The sequence below is a fragment of the Podarcis tiliguerta genome (assembly GCF_965153285.1).
Source record: "Podarcis tiliguerta genome assembly, chromosome: 1".
In the NCBI taxonomy this organism is placed as follows: Eukaryota; Metazoa; Chordata; class Lepidosauria; order Squamata; family Lacertidae; genus Podarcis; species Podarcis tiliguerta.
This window is the reverse complement of record NC_139534.1, coordinates 47,691,496-47,717,894: the sequence shown is the minus strand read 5'-3', so window position 1 is coordinate 47,717,894 and position 26,399 is coordinate 47,691,496. Positions and strand designations below refer to the sequence as shown.

Genomic DNA, 26,399 nt, shown 5'->3' with positions numbered 1-26,399 from the left:
AAAACTAGTTGTGTGCAGACAAGTCCATATAGGCCTTTCTGACAACTTGGTGATTTGCTGTTTTTGTTTGCTTGTAGTCGACTAAAGCTAAAATGGATTGAAACTTCCTTCGCAACAAGTGTGAGATGCCCTTGAGAGTCTGAGAACAGATGGAAACAGGGAGTCTTGAGCTTAAATAAGAATTACTGCTCTCAGAGCTGAAGGCACCTTTCTCAGCTACAGTTTATGTAAGTGATCAAGCCTGGAGCTGTTGCTAGGCTTTGAAACCTTCCAAGCAGAGTACAGAATTTCAGAGCTTTAGGTGTATGCGCATAAGGAGCTTTGTGCCGTTAAAAATGATTGCGCCTTGTCCCAAAGTAGTGTCTAAATGTGCTCACCTACTATGTTCAAATCCATAATGCAGATGCCCTGCCAAACCACAAAGGGCTAATGAAAGTGTTAATAGATGCACATTTGAGAGCCTGAGTTGAGCTACCAGTCTAGCCGTGGGATCCTAGAACCATTCTTGTAGAATGAAAGGGTAGCTTGGAGGAGGTGGGGAGGGAGTTTACATTTACTGAATCACCTTCCCCGCTTCACATCAAAAACTTCCTGCATGCAGTAAAGCTAGCACACCAGGGAAAGGCCTATAATCAGCAATAATAAATAAAATAAAATAAATTCTAAAATACATTTTCCCTTTGCAGGTACAGCCTGGGGTGCGGGGATGAGTTCAGCAAAGTGGAATAAGAACTTGTCTGTGCATGGCACTGATTGGCTGGTGTCTGTGACATCATTAAGAAATTTCCCCATCCTGGAAGAAGTTTGCATGGGGAAGGGAAGTTGTGTTATTCAGTGAATACATAAGTTAATTGATAAGCCTTTGTGTGGCATAAAAAATATATGAAATAATAGATGCCTGAATTGTATGGGAGAAGCGCTTAGCCGCTGCTCAGTTTGCTGCTTTGCATGCCTGTCATTTTGGTTGTGACACCAGGTCTTGCTGCATGAGCTCTTTTTAAAATATTGCATCTTTACACCCTCCTCCCATAAAGTCCAATAGACATACTACACATATAAAGTCTTCTTTTTTGTGCAACATCCAAAAGAAATATCCAAAATAGTGACAGTTGTAACAGCGATCAAAGGCAATTAAGACGTTTCCCCTTGATTTCCTGGTGTTTTGAGGAAGTTTGATCTGGAACAGCCAAGGGTGGTGAACAGGAGGGATTACAAATTCATTTACTAGAAAGCTGTGATTTCCAAGAGGGAACTTGCCCATTTCCAGGGATTGTGCTGAAAGGAAGGGCAGGGGTATTTTGGAATTCCAAGCAATTTCCTCCTTGTGTGGATTAGCTTTCTTTCTGTTACGTCTACATAGGCAGGCATATGGACTTCTCGAGTATCGGATTTCTTTCTCCTGCCTAGTTAATTCAAATCCACCGTGTCAGTGATTACTACTAAAATGAGAATCGCTTCCTTTGCATTAAGTACTTTCATTGAAGGCGGTATTTTTTATTGTTTAAAAAAGGAACAATAATAATTTTCTCCAGGAGCAAAATGGAGAATAATATTTTTTTAAAAAAATAATAATAATAAAGGAAGAAAGAATAGGGCACAGTGCAGCCAAAGTTAAGCCCTTTTATGTGTCATTTATTTCTGCTGGGAGAGGTCTAAGTGCAAATTTCACCCTCTCATTGAGATGCAAGGAGATTTAAAAAGCGCTTAATGAGAAAAGCAATGTGCTGCAATGGCCTGGGTTCTGGACCTGCACACAGGGAACAGTGGGACCCTCAGGGAACAACTTTGGGGCAGAGGTCTAGGGCCACACTCAACAAGTGGGCCCTGAAATAAGACAGGGCTGGCTTTTGAAAGTTTCCATTTAAAAGTGGGGGCAGTGTGGAGGGAATATAAACACCTACAGGCAATTACCCATTTATTCATGTGTACATGCGACTGCGGGACGCGGGTGGCACTGTGGTCTAAACCACTGAGCCTAGGGCTTGCCGATCAGAAGGTCAGTGTTTCAAATTCCTGTGACGGGGTGAGCTCCCGTTGCTCGGTCCCTGCTCCTGCCAGCCTAGCAGTTCGAAAGCACATCAAAGTGCAAGTAGATTAATAGGTACCACTCAGGCGGGAAGGTAAACGGTGTTTCCGTGCACTGCTCTGGTTTCGCCAAAAGCGGCTTAGTCTGCGGGCAAACATTGGCTCCCTCGGCCAGTAAAGCGAGATGAGCGCCACAACCCCAGAGTCGTTTGCGACTGGACTTAGCTGTCAGGGGTCCTTTTCCTTTACCTTTTTACATGTGACTGCACATATCACCGCAAAACTGGAAGTGGCATGAAAAAGGGCAAAGAAGAGTATGAAAATGGCGTCTAGCCATCCCACAAGCTTTTGCAAATGCAATCCTAGGAGCCTCTTCTGTCCTCACACTGCAGGTCTCCTGGGAAATCTACAGGCACTTTTTAGTTTTGCTAATTAACCTATAAGCAGGAGGGGTGTGTGAAATTGCTCTCTCCACTCAGCCCTTTAGCTGCCTGTCTTCTTGGAAAGTTTGCAGCGCCGTGACACTCTGATTCTGCCTACCACAGTAATTTACGGTGACGTGGGTTTTATCGCTGAAGCTATAATTTTGTGTTTCCCGAAATAACTGTTAAATGTTCATCAAGGAGCAAAGGCCTTTGGCTGTTCCTTTGTGCAATTCCAGGACTGTGTTTCTTCTTAAACGCACTCCACATAGATGGCAAAGCGAGCAAATGCTTCTCTTTCAGCAAAGATGGAAAGGGCATCAGGTGAAGAGCTCTGGTTCCCTTATGTGAGATTTGGGGGGTAGCGGGGAGAGAACAGCTGGCAACCGTAAAATGAGGTTAAGAATTGCCAGCATCATATGAATCAGCCTTGAAGGGTCATTCACTCTTCACAGGAAAATGTACAGAAGTGTTCTCATTTCAGCCACCAAGTTGACTTGTGAGAATTTTAGAAATGGCGGCAGTGAGAGAGTGGGGGCAGTAGTCATTGCCCTTGTTTTGAAAGTGGAAGGATAAACACATGCTCATTAGAGTTCTCACCCAGGGCTTTGGGGAAAACAAAAGAACAGATTTAGGGAGAGGAGAGGGGGGACGTTTGGGCGCACAAGTGTAAATTCTTGCACTAATGGAATGGGGGACTTGGCAATGCTTTGAATATAAGCCATAGGTTTTTTAAAAAATAAACCAGCCGAACTTGAATAGTCATTCAAGCCATAGGTAAAGGTAAAGGGACCCCTGACCATTAGGTCCAGTCGTGACCGACTCTGGGGTTGCGCACTCATCTCGCTTTATTGGCCGAGGGAGCCGGCGTACAGCTTCCAGGTCATGTGGCCAGCATGACTAAGCCGCTTCTGGTGAACCAGAGCAGCGCACGGAAACGCCGTTTACCTTCCCGCCTGAGCGGTACCTATTTATCTACTTGCACTTGTTAGGATATTTCCATTCCACCTTAAAAGGGAGCAGGCTTTGTGAGTCACAGAGTCTGCGTATTTCCTGTTCACAGGAAGTTTATGTTTTGTCTATTCCTTTCGTTTTCTCTCTGTGTGCCTGAGACATCAACACAAGCAGTCATGTTTTCTTTGTTCTGACCAACGCTGAATAAACTTGTAAATAATGCTCTCCTGCGTGCATCTTTCGCTGTGTGAATTCTGCTGATAAGAGCGTGCACCAGCTCTGGAATGTGGCAAGCTATTTCTGGAAGCTCGTGTCGCTAATTGAATGATACTGCGTGTCTACGGGAGGTCGATGGATCGCAACGGAGACGACGTGGGGTCATGATGGACTCTGTCTCCCTGGCAGTATCCCAACAGCACTTTGACATGGTTTCGAACTGCTAGGTTGGCAGGAGCAGGGACCGAGCAACGGGAGCTCACCCCCATCGCGGGGATTCGAACTGCCAACCTTCTGATCGGCAAGTCCTAGGCTCTGTGGTTTAACCCACAGCACCACTCACGTCCCTCATTCAAGCCATAGTTAGGGACGAACAGACCATGTCAGTTTTACACATGTTCACATGTCCATTCTGTCCCATTTTTGCAGTAATTTGTGGTTACTTTTTTTAAAAAGTGAAAACTTACAGTTAAATATATATTCCTCACAATCTTAAAAACATATTTTTTTCTCTTGATGTACACAATTTGAAACAGATGTAATCCTAAAATATGTGTTTTTATGCACTTTGCCACCTCTTTGAGCCAAGATCTGCATCTCAAAATTCAGAGGAATCCAAAGGATTGTTGCATTCCACCAATGTATTAGTCTAAGACATTTGAATTTGGTTGGTTCATTTAAATGCAGCCTGAACAAAGTTTTCCACTGTACTTAGCAATGGTTTTCAAACCTTTTGTCCTTCAGGTACATTTTCCACATAGATTTGTCCACCGTGGGTACCTTTATGTACTTACCTTGAAACCGCTATGGATTACACAGCAAGTTCTGGGGTGCATCTAGGACACATACTTAGTTAACAGATGGGTGTCATTGTCCATTCTTATTCTGAAAGGCAACTCTAAAGTGCCCATTTTCTTATTTCCCATTTATCCCTGATACCATCCCTGTAGTTCCACTGATTGCTTTATCCTAGGCATGTGTTGAGCTGCTGGCAATAACTATAGAAATAGATAGAGACTGTGCCTCTAGGTCTAATGAACAGCTTTCTCATTCACTCCAGCATTCATCCCTGGGTCTGAAACCCTTCATTAATAAGGCTGAAACATCCAGGGAAGCAAAAACCAATATTGATAGTCCATCACTTGGCCTCCAGTCTGCTGCAGATGCACATTGCAAGGGCAGATTGACAATGAGAGAGAGAGCAAGCTCCGTCTTTCGAGGAAGCTTGCCCCTCTCCATTATTTGTTGTTATTTATTTATTAAATGTATAGTTTAGCCTGACTTTTGTTCTATGATCCCACGGAGAGTTTCAATGCAATTAAAAAAAAAAATCCATTCTAAACAATTAAGAACATTTTTTTAAAAAAATCCACTAATATTCATTCATAAAAACTAGTGGTGTGTCAAAAAATTGTCCTTTTTAAATAATAATAAAAAAACAATTTTCCATCTGTTAATGAAAAAAAAAAGATTTAATCTGAAAATTCTCAAAGGGTAGAGAGAAAATGCCAGTGACATTCTCATGGATGGGACGCAGAGCTGTGTTGAGCTGACCCTACTTTCAAGGTGGCTGAGGGAGGTCTGTGAGTGTTGTTTTGTTCTGCAAATTATCTCTCCAGGGGTCTGCAGCATTCTTAAGTGCTCACCTTCCCTGAAGACCTCAGCTGGATGGTACACCTGACAGCTTTTTGTTGGTTGTTTTAAAATGGAGTTGTTGGGTTTTTTACTTTTAAAGAAATGCACATGGAACATTTTGTTGGGTACGTAAAATGCAAAAGGAAAGACTTCCGTTAAACAGTATTAGTGAGTGCACCAATCTTAGGCGTTTGGTAGCCATCCTCTTTGGCTTTCCACACTTCCATTAAAGCTCAGGAGAAGATGCCACAAAGTAACTCCTCCCATGGTGATTTTTGAGACCAAGAAGGCTGCTGAAGTACAAAAAAATAAAAAAATAAAATCTCAAGTGGAGAGCATGCGCACCCCACCTTTGGCCACCGTGCAACAAGGCATAATAAAAAAAAACCTCATACCCAGTGAATTCTAAAGTACCATTAGAATGAGACCAAAAAACAGAAGCCACATTTGAACTGAAATAAATCTTTTGATAAACTGGAGGGCAGGTTTCAGCCCAGCAACTAATAAAAATCCTCCTTACAGCTCCCAGGTGCAGCTAATGTCCCATAAATGCCCAGGCAAACAGGCAGGTCTTTTCCTGGTGCCAATATGCTGTAAGCTCTGGCACCAGAACTGCTTCCAGGAGAACAATCCACAATGGGGCACCACCACAGACAGAGAAGACCCTACCCTGTGTCACCACCAGGCGAATCTCCCTCAATGGTGTGATAACAAGAAAGGCCTCCCTCTGCCATACCAGCTATAAGGGGTAGGCTGTTATGGGGAGAGACACCTGTTCAGCCATCTAGGCCTCAAGTCATGACTGACCCTCACCAGGTTTACTTCCATCTCTGAGTTCTCCTGATCTCCTCTGGAGCTACCTGCTCCTGTATAAGCTCCCAACCTGACCTGGAGCAACAAGATTTCCTAGGGCTCCAAGCAAAGCTGCCTTGAGCTAGGGAAATGGGCAATGGTTGGTATGTGAGAACCAACCAGAATACGCTGGAGACTACAGAATTGCGGACTAGACGAACGTAGGTCTGATTTAGGAAGGAGACCAGCCCCAGGGACCCTGGCAATTCCGAAACAGGGGCAGGAAGGTGATGGCTTCTCCTGATTGGTTTAACCCCGATGTTCAGGGGCTTAGTACATCTAGGGACATGTGTCATGGCCAAACAAGGTTGCTCTAAATGGCTCACTGGTGATAATTTATCATTTCCATCTCCTATGCAGTTGGGCTGGGACAGAGAGCAGGTTGGGAGATACAGGTTTGCAATGACTGGGTATGCTGGGTGAGCTCCATGTCCCTAAGGAAAGCCATGTGCAGACCCACCACTGTTGCATTGTTCAGGGATTTGGTGCCTAGTCTGTAACACTGGACGTTTCTCTCTCTCTTTATTATCAGCTTCATGGCCACAATTAAACATCAATCGTGTCCTGTAGCTGCTGCTAAATATGAAAGCTACAGATTTTGAGAGAACCATCTGGAAGAGAGAAGGAGGAACACCGAGGCAGCTCCAGCTGCTGTTGTTGTATCTAAGCCCCCCCCCCCCTTGCAGGTTTCATAACAGGATTAGGCAATTTCAACGTCACACAGGTTACCATGGATACTGTAAATCATTGTCATGAGCAGTTTCTCAGCCGAGGAGTTTATACATACTCAGAAAGGCTTTTCCCCCCAGATAACTTTTTATTTCTTTTTTCAGCAAGATGAGATGTTTTGGTTCTGAGCTTCATGCTCTCTTCTAAAAGGCATGGACTATGTATTGACTTTGACCAGAAGGGAAAAGAAGAATTGAGGTCTCCCGCCATCTTTTGTCTCCTGTCTCCCCCACTTACAGACCTTGAATCAGGCTTGTCTTGCAAATGAAGCCAAGCTAATCCAAACCTGGGTTAGGCACTGAAAATTTAGGGGTAGTGCTCAATCCTGGGTGTGGTAATGGGTGAAGGCAAGTAAGCTGAAGTCCAAGTCAGAGAAGACAGAGATCTTTGTGGGAGGTTCATCCTGCCCCGAGTGAGTGGGGTTCCGGCTGTTCTGAAGGAGATTTTGGGGTTATACTTCCCTTATAAGGATCAGGTTTGTAGTTTGCAGATGACAATGAGATACATGTGGTCTCTCTGGAATGGAGAACTCTCTTAGCAACCTAGGATGGGGTGCCAACTATGGCCTTTCCTGGCTTCAGTTGTGTATCCAAGTCCTGGTACCTCCAAGGTGGATTACAACAGCACATGATGCTGCTTTGAAAAGGATCTGGAAACATCAGTTAGCCTAGAATGGAAGTGGCTAACCTGGTGTCTTCCAGATGTCCTTGGACTACAACTCCCATCAGGTGAAGTCGACATGTCCAGTGGCCAGGGATTATGGGAGTTGTGGTCAAAGAACTTCTGGGGAGAACCACATGGGCTACTCCTGGCCTAGAATAAGGCTATGAGATCACTAACTGGAACTGGATGATACAATACAACCCTATTAACACCAGTGCTTTAGCAGGCAGGTTACTACAACATGTACCTACTCAGACCTGAAGAGCATCTTGCCAGAGTCTTAAGACATAACATGGGAGGAGGTAGCAGACATATAAATGAGGCTTTGTAGGATGATAGGTGGGAGTGAGTTGCACCATGGCCTTTTGGGAAGGAGTAACATGTAGTGGCCATTTCCTCATCTCTGATTTTTATGCCATCCTTAGGGAGACATATGGCTTCCTTGATTCCTTCATAGTACCTGCAGAGTCTCATCTGCATGACTGCTACCTCCTTCTGTGTTTCGTATTAGGCGCTTATGAGAACCAGGTCCATGGCTTTACTACCAGCTACCTTTTTTCAATACCCACCCCCCAAATTTCTTTGTTTACCATCTTCTTGTCGAAGAGTTTTGGAGAACTCGAAAGCTTGCATGCTGTTTTGTTGTGACACAAGAATTCTCTCTCTTTTCCAGTTCTAACCTATCGGTACCATGGCTACAAGTGCTGTTCCAAGTGAAAACCTTCCCACGTACAAGTTGGTGGTGGTCGGAGATGGGGGTGTGGGGAAGAGTGCCCTCACCATTCAGTTTTTCCAGAAGATCTTTGTGCCAGACTATGATCCAACTATTGAAGACTCTTACCTGAAGCATACGGAGATAGATGGGCAGTGGGCCATTCTAGATGGTGAGCCACCTATTTTGAATTGATGGGCTTTCATCTGATGCTGCTCAACTTTTGTGTGTGCATAAATTCCATATATCTTATTGATTGCATATGTTATATCTCAGTGTAGATAAATGAGATGCAAGAATCAAGTGGAGCTATTCCGATTTGCCCATTATTCCATGCAGAGTATATTTATCAACCTGCCTTGGCATTTCTTCTCCAAATGAAAGTTATTTTAATGATAATGATTTAAATCACTGAAGTTTTGGTTTGGGAGATCATGGCCAGAACACACAGGCGTTTGGGTCTTTAATGGAGTGTTTTGCCCTGGTATTCAAAAATATGTTTATCTTGCTAGGCAGCGTGCTACAGAGAAAATATAAAAACCACTGAGAGAGAGAGAAAACAATACAACAGACAAAAAGGCACCAGGCAGAAGTCAAGCCAAGAACACACACAAAAAGAATGAAACACTTGGATAGAAGTAGATTTTGCTAGAGACAAGTATAATGTGTAGTTAATCTGTGGAACTCACTGCCACAAGGTGCAGTGGTGGCCACCAACTTTGATGACTTTAAATAAGGATTGGACAAATTCATGGAGGAGAAGGCTATCAATGGCTACTAGGCATGATGGCTATGCTCTGCCTTCCTGGCTGGAAGCAATGAAACTTCTGTGCTACACCCTCCCCCAGTTCAAATAAAGAAACTCAGAAGTTCTCTCCTACCTGTTGTTCCAGGAGCATATTTCAGTACATTAGCATTGTACTGTATTTCTCTCAGTACTGGCTCCAAGACTGAGCAGTGGTATGAAGGTGAGATTGATGGTATTTATTTGTTTGCCATGCTGAGTTCCTGGTTTTTCTTCAAGGACCTGAGAGGGGCATATATGGGATTCAATTCTCACAACTATGCTATGGAACAGGTGAGGCGAAGAGAGAAAGAGAGAATGTGGCTTGATCTAGGTTACTCCATGAGCTTTGTGAAGTGAAGATTTGAACCCACGTCTCCTCAAACACCCTCTTTATCAATCCATTGCACCAGCCCTTCAAAGTGTTCCCAAATTTACACAAACTGAAGCCATTCCTGAAATCGACTCAGCTACAGATTCACATTTTGCATTGTTGTTGTCTTTGCTGTTTTTGCTTCAGATGACATGTGCACTTGAAAAGCACTCTTACAGGTCTGAAAAGAAATCCGACCCCCTCTTGAACTTTTACTTTTACTAGAGAACAATGTAGGAAAATAAAGGTAACCAAGGCAGGCGCTATTCATAAACTTGTGAATTATTATGCAAGGGGTGTTTTTTGATAACCACTACCACTTTCTCTGCACGTAGCTATTTTCATCATTTCTCTCCTGGGGCTGCTTGTCCAGTTGCTCACGAACTCAGTGCATTTGTATACATGCAATGTTTATGCACACACGGCTGGAATCCAAGAATTAATCTTGCTACATTAAATTAATTCCACCTTTGTTTTGAACAGTTTGGATCAAACAACTTGTTTTAGTCTCCTGTTTTCTCCCACTGCTGCTGCAACCACCCACCATCTTCTATTTGCTGCTGAATCTGATGCTTACAGAGTATTATTATTATTATTATTATTTATTTTGCTAGAGGCCAGTCTGGTGCTGGTGGTCCAAATCTGAAGCCAAAGAAAAATGCTTTAACAAGGCAGGCAAACAGAAGTCTCCTGAGCATATTGGCTCACCTGAGCACCAGCCCCCCACAGGCAACCTGTTCATTGAGCCTCCATCCTGATTTGCTTGCACAAAGCTTAAACAGAAGTTAGGCTCCAGCCAGTCTTTACTGAGCATTCATTGTGATTTGTGTGCAAGGATGTTAATGACAATGAGCATTCATCCTGACTTGCTTGCAAGGTGTTTTATATGTCTTCCCATTAATCCTTCATTTGTTCCACACTTTTGACTTTCCTAACTGCAAAAAGTTTTGGGGTTTTTTTCTTTTTAAAAAAGGGGGGGCTGCAGGGTAGGATTTGTTGCACCAGGGTGACAAATCCATTTTATCAACTTTAACTGTGCAAATCTAAAGTTGCAGCCTGTACTTGCATCCCTCCTTCAAACTACCCACCAAGTGTCAGCACCTTGGTAAGGTTAAGGTAAAGGGACCCCTGACCATTAAGGGTCGTGACTGACTCTGGGGTTGCGGCACTCATCTCGCTTCATTGGCCGAGGAAGCCGGCGTACAGCTTCCAGGTCATGTGGCCAGCATGACTAAGCCGCTTCTGGCGAACCAGAGCAGGTAAAAAAATGGGAAGGAAGAGGTGTGGATTTTATTTTGTTTTAAAGGATGCTTGGGATGTACCTTCACAGTCTTTTGATTTCTGGCTGGCATTGTAAGCCTACTTGATTGGAAGCAAATTCCATCAAAATCCCTGAGACTTGAGCAAATCTGGTTAAGACAAGGCACTATGCCCACAACGCCATAGTCATCCGGGATATTTAGAATTACAATCTTATGCATTTATGCTCTGGTACTAGCTGCACAAGTATGTATGCTTCTGTTGGCTCAGAAGTGAATTCCACTTGGGTCAATTTAGCCTTCCCCTAAACAAGTACGTGTAAGCTGGTTGCCTAAATTCTTCCCATAAGTTCTGTCAGCGTTTCTTGCTGTGTTTGGCTTGGCCCACCTCCAGATGTGCTCTTGCTTCACACCAAGATCACGCTGGTTCGTCTGCCTCACTTCTGCAAAGATCATAAAAACAGCTTGGGAATAATCTAACCAGAAGGTTAAAGGGCCAGCGATCATTCTGAGAGCATTCATGCTTGCATAGTCGCTGTCACTGAGAAGCTGAAGCCTGGGTTTCTTGTTTTGTTTTAAAATCTGACTTCTAAACAAGCTAAATAGTTAAGGTTTTTGCCTCTATTCTGCCGGCCCTTTTTGCACCAAGGTCAGTGAACAGGTTCCTAGTTCTGCCATCTCTTCTTAGCACTCCAAATCCATGCTTCATCAGAAGTGAAATTATTTCTTCCCTTACAGAGGAGAGGAATAGTTTTGAATCCTGATGTTTGCTTTTTTTGTATTAGAATCAATCCCTCCCCTCTCCCCAAAATTAGATCCCTTCTCTCTGTCTTTGAAGGGGAAAAAGCATTGGCTGTTTCACACCACCCTCACTGGTTGTAAATCGTCTGAGGATTTCTCGTATCATGTGGTATGCCGTCACATCATGGCAAATGCAAAATCAGAGCGACAGATCACAAATTAGCATAGCAGCGATTCAGAAGTGTTGCATGCTGCTCTGATATTTTATGATACAGAAATTGCAAAGCCTTCCAAATTGTTTTTTTTTGTGTGTGTGTGTGAGTGTATTCCATAACATGTCTTTGACACAACAATAGTGCATTAGTGATGGATTTACACTGGACCGTCTGCACATCATTTTGCTCTATTATTTGTTCTAAGGTGCTTCCCCAATGCTGCATCATTATTGCTGTCTTGAGGGACGAAAAGTAAACCAAGACATTTGTGGTACAAAAAAAGTTGTGGGATTTCAGTAGGATATTATGGGATATACACTAATTAGAAATGGAACAGTATTTCCACTTTGAAATTTTGTAGCCACAGAAAGTATTGAAAACAAGAACATATATAACCACCCCAATACCATCATGAGCACAAATCATCATGAATGCACAATAAAAATCATATCTGAGGGGCTCTAAATAAATAGTGTAAGCATATACCTTACATATTGCTTTTTTAATTTTTAAGGGGGGGGGCTAATATCTAGGGGCCTGAATCTGTGTTTACGTTTCACCAAGCAATGAATACAGTGGACCATATTCAACCAAGTAGTTGTCCTAGCAGAAGCAAGCACAATGAGTTCTGCTAGCGCAGCAGAGGGCTTAACTTTGAAAAACAGAGGTGTAAACTTTCCTGGAGGCCACAGTCTTTGACCTGGAGCCTCTGTGCTCCCTAATCCCAAATATACAGAGGCTGGCTGTGGCTCCATAGTTTGTGGTGGGGGAAAATGCATTCTGTACATGCTCTGAGGCATAAGAACCTCGTTAAGGTTACCAGATCTTTTTCATTGAATCTGGAGACATTTTTCAACTTCAATGGATTTTGTATGGAGACTGGTTTGTAAATCCGGGGTCCGTCCCCAGGAAACGGGGACGTCTGGTAACCTTACTTTAGATATTAAGGAGAAAATGTGGTACAGCCTTAAGTGTTGAGATTCCTGCATTGCAGGGGGTTGGACTAGATGACCCTCACAGTCCCTTCCAGCTTTGCAGTAATATGATTCTAGCTGTTCCATTTGAAGCTTCAGGGGGCGGGTCAAGTGCTTCCATGTCAAAATCTCCCTGCATATGAAAAGCATTTCAGGATAAAGGCCAAGCCTGGTGCCTTCTCTGGTGTGCTAGCTTTCCAAGTAACCCGCTAGCTTGACACAAGGCAGTTTCAAACAACTCCACTTGTATGCATTCAGAGATTGTCATTGTTCCCTGAGAAGACAGTACCACGTGCCATCCCTCGGCACTTAAATCCACTCACAAGGTCTGCCGGAGAAACAAGGGCACGATATTAAAAGAAAGCAATTATAGCATAATTCCTTTTTTTTCCTTTTCTTCCTGGGCTTTTGCTTTGCTTTTGCTTAATGGCTTTAGAACAGTCATTCAGGAGTAGCCTTGAGGTCATGCCTTTCTCCGTCTGGCAACAAAGAGTTATGGAAAATAACTTTTATAAGAAGGAAAGAATGTTCTCAACCATTCACCCCCCCCCCAGGGTGCCTCAGAATTGGACCCACGCAGACTGCAAATATATAGAGCAGGGTTCGCCTTCCCTCCTCCTAGCCAAGGAGAGAAGCTAATGTTTCAGAAGGGGCAGGGTAAAGAATACAAAGACGTTATAATCGTAACAGCAATATTTATTTCACCAAGAGTACACCAAACGTACAGTGGGACTGATGTTTTAAAAAGCAACAACAACAACCACAGGCCTGTTGGGTTCTCTAGACCAGTATCCTGTTTCTAACAGTGAGTAGCTAAAGACTTCTATAAGAACATGAAAGAGCCAAACCTCTGTTGGTTCCCATGATGGAGGTAGGTAGAAGTGGCCTCTGCTCTGCTCTTCACTACAGGGGTTTGAGCATAGTTTATTTTTCAGAAATATACCAGTGCATCTGCCAAAAGTATACCATGTCAAGCTGCCCTGGGCTTGGACTCTATGGATTATTCTGTGGTCCAGGGACTCCTTTGCTGCCTATGTGTTTAACAAAATGCAGTTACACAACATACGATGTGACAAAATGCCCTGTCTAGCTTGGTCCTCAAATGCTGGGGTTTGAGTTTTAATATATACAGTTGTATCTTGGTGGTCAAACACCCTGGAACTCGGACGTTTTGGCTTCCGAATGCCACAAACCCGGAAGTGATTGTTCCGGATTGCAAACGTTCTTTGGGAACCCAAACGTCTGGCGGGGCTTCCGCAGCTTCTGATTGGCTGCAGGAGCTGCAATTTGGTTTTCGAATGTTTTGGAAGTAGAACAGACTTCCGGAACGGATTCCGTTCAACTTCCAAGGTATGGCTGTACATCCGTAATGCAAAGGGAGAAGAAGATAGTCAGTGGGGAATCTTACTGTTGCAAGGCTCAATCCCCCTTTCAGTCTAGTTCTTGGATTACAATGGGGTGTTCATCATTGCTAAAACTAATAATCTGGGAGACTTCAGCTGCCATCCTAAGCACATCTGCCACCCTCTTTGACTTCACACATGCGCTGACTTCACACATGCACTGAACACATGTAGGGGAGAGCTGGACCCCGCTGCCCTGGCTGCATCCTCCCAACATCCAAATGTTGAACTGGGCATAGCCATAAGGAGCACCTACATGCATGCACCCTTAAACTCTTTTTACCTTTCTTGGTCAGTGTGCAGATGTAGGGAGGGCTGGAGGTGGGGCAGGGCTAGCCATGCACAGCCCCCCTCCCTTCCTCCAGCATAGACCTGGAAACGTGTACAAAGGAGGCTTAGCTCTCAAGCAGATATGTTTAGGGCAGGAGAGTCAGGATGGACACACAATTTGGCCAACTGAGCATCTTCTACTTTCTCTTTTCCCTTGCCATCCCTAAGTTCTGGACACGGCAGGCCAAGAAGAATTCAGCGCAATGAGGGAGCAATACATGAGGACGGGGGATGGATTCCTCATAGTCTACTCAGTCACAGATAAAGCCAGCTTCGAGCATGTGGACAGGTTCCACCAGCTTATCCTCCGAGTCAAAGACAGGTGAGTGCATTTGAGCTGCAAGTACTCTGAACTCCCATGGATTCTTTTAAGGAGTAAATATGTCGGAGCCCTCCCTCAAGAGACTTAACTTTTTTGTATGGCTCTCGACTGAGTGGACATTGAATTGATTTGCATCCTTACCTCCTACATTTTTTATGACTTTATATTTTTATGACCCATCCTTTAACCCATTAGTTATATTTAAAATATCTGCATGTTGCCAGAATATTTAAAATATCTGCATGCTGCCCTATGGAGATTTTTTAATGAACAGCATTGGTGTTTCTGATGTGGCCATTCAAAACCAGATTCTCTCTAGCCTGGGTCTCTCTAGCCTGCCATACCCAGATATAAAAACTTTGAAAGCGACATCCTCAATTTGCCAGCCTGTGTGTAAAGTATGCTTGTTTACATGTTACATTGAACACAAGTACATTTGGGGGGTGTGGCAGAGATGCTGGAGGGAGCAAGGGAGAGAAATGTTCCCTTCAGTGAGTTTCCTTAAGTTGCCTTCGAATCCAAATTCTCCAGTCTCCCAGCAGGCACATGCCTCATCCCACATTGTTCAAGAGTGCCTACTCACCCTCCAGATACGCTTTTGGGGGTTACAGGTGACTGCAAGTGCAGGGAGGAAGAATGGAAACTATTTCCTCCTTGAATGTAAATTGCCGTCCCAGCATCTAGTCCACTGACTTGTCCTATTTTCTGTGGATTGTTTTTATGTGTACCACTTGGAATTTGAATAATTAAGCGGTATATAAATGTCATCAATAAATAACATTTATAACTGAGCAGTCAGTCCATATTCAACTCCTAGTTGCTGACAATGACCAAGAAGAGAAATTAAGCAGTGTCCTTGCATGTGTGAACCAGGCCAAAGCTCAGATTTCTAGACTGGTTTTAGGTGTCCACTGCAAGTATATTTGCTATTAACATTTGCTATTTAATGCACAAGCAAAAGATAAGAAAAGCCTTGGTAGATCACTACGGCATTCATTCATGATTTGATCAAGCTCTGTTCTTCAATTAAGCAGCAAGTGCTTTGGTTCGTGGTTTCTGTCTTCTTCAGATACTAGAAATAATGTGACACCCAAGAAGCAGCGAGTTTTTGTACTTTATTCTCTTCTTCCAGGGAATCTTTTCCAATGATCCTGGTGGCCAATAAAGTAGACTTAATGCATTTGCGAAAAATCACCCGGGAGCAAGGAAAGGAAATGGCAGCAAAGCACAATGTAAGTATTTTGGTTTCTTTCCATGATGTTTCCTTTGACCATTCAATGGCCTGTAAGAGCCTATGGCCTATTGGAAGTACATAGGATGCTAGGTCTGTACTTCCATCAGCAAAAAACCCACTATATTTTGTATGACCAGGTTGACTGTTTGCATGCACATGTGCCCATTTGTACACCAAACCCACCAAGTATATGTCTTTTCTGGACTATATGAATATATTTGTCAGAAATTTCTATGGTGCCTTCACCAAAAAATTCCACAAGGTGGCTTTAAAAAAATAAGGTACAGTGGTACCTCGGGTTACAAACTCCTCAGGTTACAAACACTTCGGGTTACAGACTCCGCTAACCTGGAAGTAGTACCTCAGGTTAAGAACTTTACATCAGGATGAGAACAGAAATCACGTGCCAACAGCTCAACAGCAGTGGGAGGCCCCATTAGCTAAAGTGGTACCTCAGGTTAAGAACGGTTTCAGGTTAAGAACGGACCTCCGGAACGAATTAAGTTCATAACCAGAGGTACCACTGTACTATAAATACATTGTATGTATTCTAAAAAATATACTATCATTGCTAGGGCTACATCAGCAGCAAATTTCTATATTTCATATGAATGCTTTTGAATATCCCTTTCCCATGGTCTTCTGTTCTGCTATGTGCTACTGTATTTTATTTGATTATGTTGTGACCCACACCGGGATGTTACAGGATGAAGTGTGGTTTAAAAATGAAGTAGTAATAATAATATGGATCTCCTTATAAGTACATATATACTTTGCAGACAGCCATTCCTTCTCCCCAGGAAACTCTGGGAACTGTAATTTTGAGCGGGGCGGCAAAGCTCTCTCCAAACTACCCATTCCCAAGTTTCTTTACATGAGACTATGTCAGTTAAACTGGTATAAAACTGATGCAAGGTTATAGTGCAACTATGCCACTAGAGAGTACCTTTATCAAGTCATTTTCTGCCATGGAATAGTGTACAAAATGTAGCAAAAGAAACCCTGGAACATGTAACCCACCCTCTTCTTGTCCTCATTATCAAGTATCAGTGTGACAAGCTCTATCTGTGAACAGCTCTTGAATCTTTCTGAGCTTCTAGTTATTCAAACTGTCTTCAGGCAGATTGGGGAAATAAAAATGAAACTCTATATTCGGTACAAGCCACCTTCCTTCTTTGTTATAATGGAATCCCTACTTTGCAATCAAATGTTTTCTTTCTCGTGAATCATTACATAAAACCATTTCCCCAATAATATACATATTTAAGAGTTACTGGGCCTTTATTTTCCAGATTCCATATATAGAAACCAGTGCAAAGGATCCCCCATTGAATGTTGACAAAGCCTTCCATGATCTTGTTCGAGTAATCAGGTGAGCCATCATCCTGTTGAGTTGGCCAAATACTGACATGGTTTGCAAGGGTTTAATAAATCTATCATCCACAGGCTAGAAGCAAGAGCTAGTTCATATCTCACTGCTAAATGCCACTTTTAATATAATGCACTGTTTACATATATGTATTCCAGCACACAAATGACCATCTTGGTAGCACAATACTTATCCCAGATCAGTTGTGGAACCATTTGATCTCTCTATCACAGATGGTCCACATGATCAACTCAAATGGCCCTTGTGAGCTTGGTCAGCCTTGAGTTCTGATGACATTATGTCATCTAAGCTCAACATGCCCCTTCCAGCTCAGGCCATTGTATCACCTGATCCTTGAAGGTTAATGCCTTCTGAGATGGTCTACGGCGGTGACTTTCAAACTTTCCTCTTTTTAAAAACTGGGGGGGAGGGGGGAAATTACCTGCTAGGTAATTTGGGGGCAGGTCCTAAGATCCATGCTCAGTGTTCATTGGGTATCATCCAATCAAACTTACTGTGCTCCTGGAACATTCTTCTACAGCTGCACCCTGATCAGTAATGGTGGGCAAGGTGCCTTTCAAGGAAGAGGACTCTCTTATGCTGAAACCCTAGAGAAGTTTCAAATAAGCTCCAGGTTTTCTCAGAACCCTTCTTAGAACCACTAGCTCAGGGTAATTGTCCATTTCTAAGACGAGAGGTGCTTAGCTCCAATCTAGCCTGAAAGCTGTTGGACTGGGTGTGGGTGCTTAGCTGGGGGAACGAGAAACCAGCTCGGTAGTACAGCCCCAGAGAAGGTTCTCTGGAATAGAAGAGTCTCCTCAGAACTGGATATACCTGCTTTAAACCATTGAATCTCATGTGCAACAGTGGCCCAATGTAACATGAACCCATATTCCGCCACATGCAAAATTAGGAAAAGTCCAGTTGGCTTTTATGTAAACAAAAGTCTAAAATATGGGCTTAATGTGCCTCTCCTCTCAACTTTGCCACTTAGCTTGGAAGTTTCCATTACTCTTACTTGGATTACAGTGTCTGGTTTTCCTCTATATCTTATTTTGGCAAAAGTCCAAAAGCACTGGATGTCTTTGTCCATTTATTTAGCTGCCGGGTTGTTTTACTCGCCCATCGAGTGGAAAAAGCACTGCCAGTTCAAGTTGAGAACCCACAGTGGTGGAATGGATGAACCATCAATCTGTCCTGTCTAAACTGGGATTATATTTCCAGTTCGGCTGCAGATTTTCTTCAAGGTGGTTTGTTTGCTGAATTTCTACACAACCTGCCTACTAAAGCTGCAATACTATAATGCTTACCTGGGTATAAGCCCACTGAACTCAGTGACACCTCTGCCCTGGCATGTCTATGAATCTGCTGAAAAATAACTCCACCTGGAAAATGTGCTTCCATGGAAATGGTCACTTTTACAATATTTCATGTACAAGAGAGTTGGAAAACATGTTGTGTGATGCCTCTCTCCTCCCCCTGCCTCAACTGAGCTGAGGATATAGGCCTACAGAAACGCTACCATTATCATGGCCATTTTTCCAAGCAGTGCAGAGAAAAGGAGGAATACGTGGCGCTTCCTTCTTCCTTGCAGTCATATCTTCTGCTGATTTATGCCTGTTTCTCAGGAAAGCAGGTGCCACTACCCACTCATCCTAGATCATCTCCTTTGGCAGCAGAAATAGGGAGTGGGTGGCAAGGAGAAGTCGCTTTGGGAGGACAGATGCAAGCTGGAATTGTGCCATGTTGTTTTCAAATCATTTTCCTCATTAGTAAAGCTGGCACTGAGAAGACTCCCTCAGAGCTGAGCGGGTGCAGCCCCCGTTGTTTAAATCTTGCGTCAAGGACAGGCGCACGCACGGCACTGTGGCAAATTGGGCAACATCTGGTTCTGCCCAAAGAATCTTCATCATAAGGATGGCGAAGCATCTGGTTGCTCTGGTTTTCCATTTGCTAATTGCCTTCTAGGGGTCGGCAAACTTTTTCAGCAGGGGGCCAGTCCATTGTCCCTAAGACCTTGTGGGGGGCTGGACTATTTTGGGAGGGGGAATGAATGAATTACTATGCACACCAGGCAGACCCCCCCAAATAACCCACAGGTGCATTTTAAAAGGATACATTCCATGCAAGAGCACCAGGCAGGCCAGTATTGTAGATGATAAAAATAAAAATTAAAAAAATTTCTTACCTGCACTGATGATCGTCATTGTTTGGAAGGGGGGGGGTCCTTGCCTGGGTTTGGTGCTGCATTGCGGCCTGCTGGGCCTCCTGCTGCTGGCACCTCTTCCGCACTTTGGGGGGCCATCCCGCCAGCAGCGGAGGCTGAATTGTAGCAGTGGCGGAGTGAGCTCTGGACTGCGGGAAGGTCTCCAGAGGCCTTCCTACAGTCCGGAGCTTTCCCACCGGCAGCGGAGGCCAGATCACTGTCGCGCAGCCAGCAGGGAGAGCTCTGGACTGCCCACAGGAGCACCAGGGTGGCGGTGGGAAGATGAGCGGCATGAAAGGGGCCGCTCCGGAGAGGGGCTGCTTAAAATGGTGCCCAGCCAGCTCAACCCAGCCCCCTTCCTCCTGTAGGCAGGGCGGGGAGAAGCCAGGAGGAGGGAGGGAGGAGGCGCCACCATGGTGTGTGTGTGAGAGAGGGGGGAAATGGCGCAGGGGGGAAATGGTGCAGCCCAAACAGAATCCCCACGGACAGTCTGCAAGCCAGATCCTGAAGGCAACTGGGCCTGATCCGGTTCTCGGGCCTTAGTTTGCCGACCCCTGTTCTAGGGCATCTCTGCTGTTGGAGTTGATCTGGTGGAGAATGGATCCATGATGCATTTTCATGAGAATCTTTGAAAAAAAATGGCAAACTGCTAAAGAAATTAAGATTGAATTTAAAACTGGAATAATGGTAAACTGAGAGAGACCAAAAGGGACAGATTCATCCATTCCTAACTTGTGAGTGAGAATGCCATCAGTGCCAGATTTACATTCATATAGTAAACCATACCTGAAGCAAGCATCGCTTTTGATCCCCTTGCATGAAAATACCTGTGACAGTTCTGCCCCATTTTGCTACAATGCTGTGTGTGTTCTGTGTCTAATACAGAACTGAAAGCCTTCCTGTTTTACCATTCCACCTTTGTATTTTTACAGGTAGAGTCCCCACTACTTAACCCTTATACAATGATGGTACCTGCTTACCTTATTCCTTTGAATTCTGCTGCCACCATTAAATAAATTCTAAATACTCCCCCGTTCACATATCACTGCACACCCACACACAGTAGCTGGGTCTAGGCACAGGACTGAGGGCACTTCCAGAGGACCTGCTTATTGAGCGATCAGCTTGATTTGCTAGCAGGGAGATTAGACGACATTGCGTCAGAGCAAGTATTATCCCACAATTTCCACTGCATTTTCCCGACACTTTCTTTATTGCCAAAAGTCTGACATTCTGGGGAAGCAGGCATGTTGCACAAGACTTCTCAGTCAACTGTAACTTTGCAACAGGAATTTCTGCTATGTGCTTGAATCCTACCCAAAATTAGTAACAGTCTGGAAGCACCCCAACAGACTGGGAGACTTAGAATCATAGAATTTTAGAGTTGGAAGGGACCCAATGGTCATCTAGTCCAACCCCCTGCAATGCAGGAATCTCAACTAAAGCATCCCTGACAGGTGGCCATCCAACCTCTGCTTAAAAACCTCCAAGGAAGGAGAGTCCACCACCTCTCGTGGGAGTCTGTTTCACTGCTGAACAGCTCTTACCGTCAGAAAGTTTTTCCGAATGTTTAGTCTGAATCTCCTTTCTTGCAACTTGAAGCCATTGGTTTGAATCCTACCCTCCAGAATTTTAAATTTTAATTTAAAATTCAAACAATTTATTAAAACTTGTTTAGAATGTCATATAACAGGCTTGTTTGCATGTTAGATGTTTAACGATACTTTGAAATTATCTTCAAAATGATAGTTACTTCTAAAGAAATCTATTTCTTTGTCCTTTGTCCTTTTTTTTTTTTTTTAACTAACACCCCTTTTGTTCACAGGCTTTCCAGAGGGCTTTAACCTAAAAGTCTTCCTTCTGGTTAGGGTTCTCTTATCTCCACACACACACACACACACACCAAACTCACAAGACACAGTTACTAAAGAGGTGACTATGTGTCAGACAGTTTCTTTGCACACTGGCAACTCAAGATCACCTATACATTTTATTTCTCAGGCCTTGAGAGTAAACTGCAATTCTTTTCTTCTCATGCAGTTAACCAGTTGCAAGCCAAACCATTTTTATAGCAGCACAACATTAACTTGCTTAACTTGGGCATCATAAGGGCTGCGTACACACTATTCAACGCACATGTCCTCCCCACCTCGAAGAATTATTGTCATTGTGGTTTGTGAACGGTTGCTAGGAGTTGCAACTCAGTAAACTACAGGGCCTATAATTTGGGGGGAGGGCAGAAAGTGCTTCAAATGAGCTTTAAAGGTATAGTGTGTATACAGCCCATGTTTCTGCAAAAAAGGACTGGGAGCCTCCCAGCCCATATGTGAATGACGTCATGCGGATGCATGGAATCAGAATGTGGGTGACCATTAATTCCATTCTGCACTGAAAATAAAATGCTATAAATATTATCTTCCTCATTTTCATTGTGACTCATAAGAAATTCTGCACATTCAATTGGAATTTCATAGGGATGATGTGGCACCTGTCACAAACATGCTCTGCTGTGTCCTTAAAGACAGGGAGCTGATTTTATCCAGTGAGGAAAAAACACGTTGACAAAGAAGTAAGTTCCATTAGGTCCAATAGGACATGCTTCCTAATAAGTATGTTTTAAATAGAAAGATCTGTTGCAAACTTAGGTAATAAGGAGAGATGCTGTTCTTTGTTTATTTCTTTGCTTTCTGTGAAGCAATGCTGATTTGTAAGCCTCTCTCTTTCTTTGAATATCCCTGAAGCTGGCAGTCTCCCTAGCTGCCCATCAGAGCAGTTTAAAAGGGCAACCTTTCCTTTTTAATGCTGTGTTTTGCAGTGCCTTCAACTCTAAGCTGGCAAAGTCACTTTGCACCCTATGTTGTGCATGACCCACTCCTCATTCATCCACGTAGCATTAGCTATAAAGCAAGATCCTTTCCCTCAACTGTCTTCCTATCCATTAATCCAGGGGTGGCGAACTCCCAAGAGACTGCGATCTACTCACAGAAGTGATCTACCCCCTTTTGGAGGGTTCAGGGCAAAGATGTTGAGCTTTTTTTAGGGAGAAAGGGGGACAGCCCCTCACCAACAGATTGCTGGGGAAACAAACAGCCTCACTGAGTAAACTCCATCTTCAGTTCCGCAGAATTCTATTTTACGCTAAGGAAAGGGACCCAGCGATCGACCACGACCAACCAAAACCTCCCAGGGATCTACCAGTAGATCGTGATCGACCTGTTGGGAATCCCTGCATTAATCCATCTCAAAATGGATTTCTGTGCTGCCTTCCTGTCTTCATTAACTGTCAGCCTTTAACTGGAATGGGACATCTGGCATTTGTATATGTCCATTATGCCACACTGACCCATTCAGCCAGGAAAGATAACCCAGCCTTGCCTTGCAGTTGTGTTCTCTAGGAAGCTCTGCTAGAATGGAGGCTCTGTACGCCTGCCAGCCCCAGTTTTGCACAGAGGAGGCAGCATAGACTCTGCTTCTCCTGCATACAAGCTTTTCAGTCATTGCAAGACTCTTCCGGCTTTTTCTGGCTGGCAGAGAAGGGATGTGAGATAGAAGGAGGATTCAGTGGAAGGGAAAAGCTTGAGAAATGCTGCTTCTCTTGGTGTTACACCTAAACGACATGACACGCACTTCAGAACCAGAGCCGCAGCCATGCCACACCATAGTGACATTTTGTTCTGCCCTTTCAACAAAATCCTATACAGAAAATGCTTACGTTGGCACCTTTCTGCATTCGCTGATTTGTACCAAGTCCCATGGGAGGAAATGGCAAAGTTCCCCCTTGAGCTGGATGGAGGTTGGTATGGCTCAGCAACAGAGGGCATCCTTGGAATGGTTGAAGCAAAGAAGGGAAACCTGTAGCCCTCCAGAGGCTGTTGAACTTCCATCAACCCCAGCCCAGTGTTCAAGGATGAGGGAAGTTCAACATTCAGTGTCCTGCAGGTTCCCCATCCTGGGGCCAAAGTCTCTTGTTCTTGAGCCTAGGGCTGGGTAGAGGAGCCCATCTCTCAACTCCCCACATTAGATGCTGTGGGCTTGCAGCCACTAGATGAAACTACCAGCTCCTTTATTATAAGAACACACCTTTTCTATGACATGAATTTTCTCAGCTGTCAAAGTTCAAGACTGGAGAATAGTTTTTGAGGGAAATGAAAGTAGTCTGAGCGAGTTGCTGTTCTCCTTGGCTTCTTGCATGTTTCTTACACCTCTGCTCACAACAGGTTTTGAAAGAATAGCAGGAAGGGTGGTGCAGCTTAACTATGGCAACCCCATAACTCCTGACCCCAGCGTAGCTGCAGCTTACCTGAATGGAGAGCTGCAGGCCACGAGTGCCAGATTGGCTCTGTTGGTATGTCCATGCAGCCCCACCCGAACCACTGCTCTGCCCCACCTGCGTCCTGTTCAAGTAAGCTGTTGAGAGGGTAACTCCTCCATTGGACATCAGTGACTATTGCATACAGGTCATGTGCCTCTTTCTACCAACTTTAAAATAAAAATCCAAAGCCACTTCAGAAGGTTGTGAGATCTAGTGGAGAAACAGTGAAGGGGAAGAAGGGATTGATCCACCATCCTCTTCTTCTTTTTTTCCACTCTAGGAAATCAATCTCTGTTACTTGGGAGAGGGAGAGCAAAATAGCTGGGGTCAGAAGGTGGTGCTCAAATACAAAGGATTAAGCAGATGCTATGACAATTTTTTCTTTTTCAAGAGACCAAGTGCACAGAGCAAGCCATGCCCACTTTTTACACTGAGCGAATTTAGCCACAGCAAGGTCCCCAGTTCAGTCAGGCTCTAATTAGTAGAGTACTTAGCATAATGATTAAAATCTGCTCTCCCTTCAGGGCACAACTCTGTACCAGCTGTTAGGGAGGGAAGTCTGCTTTGCTCCAAGGGCCTCGGAATGCTGGAGACAGAGGAAAGAATTCAGCCTCACACTCTTATGATCATTCCATCAGCTCAAGCATTTCTGCTTGCCAGATGGAAATATCTCCCTCGCTGTGCAGTTCTGGGGGTTCTCCTTGTGGAGGTGGAAAATAGATCTGACCCACGTGTGGGTAATTAACAAATTGAATTGCCTGGGAGTCTAGATTCAAAACACAGGGCTTTGCACACTCTCTGGTGGGAGGGAGCCCCCAGCATAGTTAAAAACACTATTAGAATTAACCCGCAGCATAGTGTGGAATATAGGTCGTCAAACCATTTTGCATATCCCATTTAGTCTTCCTTAAAATGCTTGCCCCCTCTCTCTACCACTCTAGCAATGAACACACCACACCCTGTTAAGTAAGTTTAAAAGCTTTACTTACTAAATCCAAAGGTCTGATTCAAGCATTGTTTCATGCTGCAGCAAGAAGAACACTAGTAGATTGCTCTTGGGTGCAAAATGCACAATATAGTTTCAAGCATGTGGTCTGAACTTTGATTGATTACATGGCACAGAGAGAGAAAGAGAATAAAGGAAGAAAAGCAGCTTTACTTCCTCCTTCATGGAGGAAGTTCATGACCTAGTTGTGTCCAGGAAGAGGCTCCTCTATGTTAACCGCACTTACGCATAGTTATGTTTGACTGCAATTACTCACACTCCTGACCCTCCATAGTGGATTTGGAGGAGGAGGAAAGTGCTATTGGACTAGTGGGAGCCCTACTGTTTGCATTCCCTGTTAAATGAGTCCAGCCCAGAAAGCTCAAGACCTAACTCAATGTACACACACATGCAGGTATGCGTAGTGAAACCCTGTCAACCACTTTTTGAAAAAGGGGGGGGGGGAAGCTTTGGCTGTGACCACACCATACATCTAAAGTGCATTCAAGGCACATTCTGCCCCCTCAAACAAAGAATCCCTGGAAGCTGTAGTTTACATCTCACAGAACTACAGCGCCCAGCATCTTTAGCAAACTACCATTCCCAGGATTCTTAGGGTGGGGAGTTGGAAGTATTCTTTACATATGTGATCTCTATGTACCCTTCTTCAAGAGAGATCAGGGAAGCAGGAGGGATTTGTGAGTTGCTTATCTTTTTCTACATTCACCACTTCTTCTTCTTATCATCATCATCATCATTAGGACCAATGAGTCTTTTTGAGGAACTGTAAACTCAAAGAAACTTACAATTCACTGATCTAAACCCACACCCAATTGCTATGCCAATGGCACAGATCCAAACACATGTTACTTTTTGGGAAATAAATCCTTATGTCCTGAAAGCCTGTTTCTTTTCTTTTCTGTCCAGGCAACAGGTCCCAGAGAAAAGTCAGAAGAAGAAGAGGAAGACCAAGTGGCGTGGGGACCGAGCACCCAGCTCCCACAAACTGCAGTGTGTGATTTTGTGACTGTCTCTCCCATCTTTCTCTCAATCCATTCCAACTTGAACCTAATTTGAAACTCAAAAGGAGGAAGCAGGGGGGAAGAATCCAGCCTTGAAGCCCAGTGCCACCTAACTGCAACGTAATGTTTCGAGAACGGCAATCCTTGTACAGAAGGACTCGACGGGGAGCAGAACCTCAAAGGCATTTTTGAAGCTCAGCCAAAAGGCTGCTTGACAAATGGCACAGGGTGGTTTTATTTTTTAAAAAAAAGGAAAAGGAAGAAAAGAAAGCGCCCCCAAAGCAGGGGGCAAACTACTAGGACTTGGGAGTATTTGTGAACATTCACCATCTCGGCAATCTTTTGTTTTGTAATGGAGACACAGTGTTCTCGGTTATACTTGCACACATTTCTGGGCACAGCCCGTTTCTATACAGTCATGAATGATTCCATTTTGTACAGTTGTTTGGGGTGGGGGGAGGTGACTGGCAGTCAGAACTTCCTTACTCAGCAAGTGTGGAGGGAGGAAGAAACAGCAGGGGTGTGTGTGTGTGTGTGTGTGTGTGTGTGTGTTCTTGCACTGTACACTCCCAGAAGTACTTGGCTATGCAGCCAAACTGCAGTTTCATATGAAATTGCATAGATTTGAAGGGAGAAAATGAATTCCAGCTGCTCTGGGGACT

General features: G+C 44.0%; 1 protein-coding gene across 3 annotated transcripts in view; it reads left to right on the top strand.

Moving 5' to 3' along the window:
* Positions 1-25,975, top strand: part of MRAS (muscle RAS oncogene homolog) — a 43,788-nt gene extending 17,813 nt beyond the window's left edge. For 2 of the 3 annotated variants that reach the window (XM_083431171.1, XM_083431172.1), the window contains exons 2-6: positions 8,170-8,380; positions 14,456-14,609; positions 15,742-15,841; positions 17,136-17,215; positions 25,643-25,975. In XM_083431171.1, the coding sequence (XP_083287297.1) occupies positions 8,188-8,380; positions 14,456-14,609; positions 15,742-15,841; positions 17,136-17,215; positions 25,643-25,742 (627 nt within the window). In that variant the 5' untranslated portion in view covers positions 8,170-8,187 and the 3' untranslated portion in view covers positions 25,743-25,975. The remainder of the gene's footprint in view (positions 1-8,169; positions 8,381-14,455; positions 14,610-15,741; positions 15,842-17,135; positions 17,216-25,642) is intronic. The other variant, XM_083431173.1, reaches the window with a different exon arrangement.
* Positions 25,976-26,399: the final 424 nt, after the last annotated feature.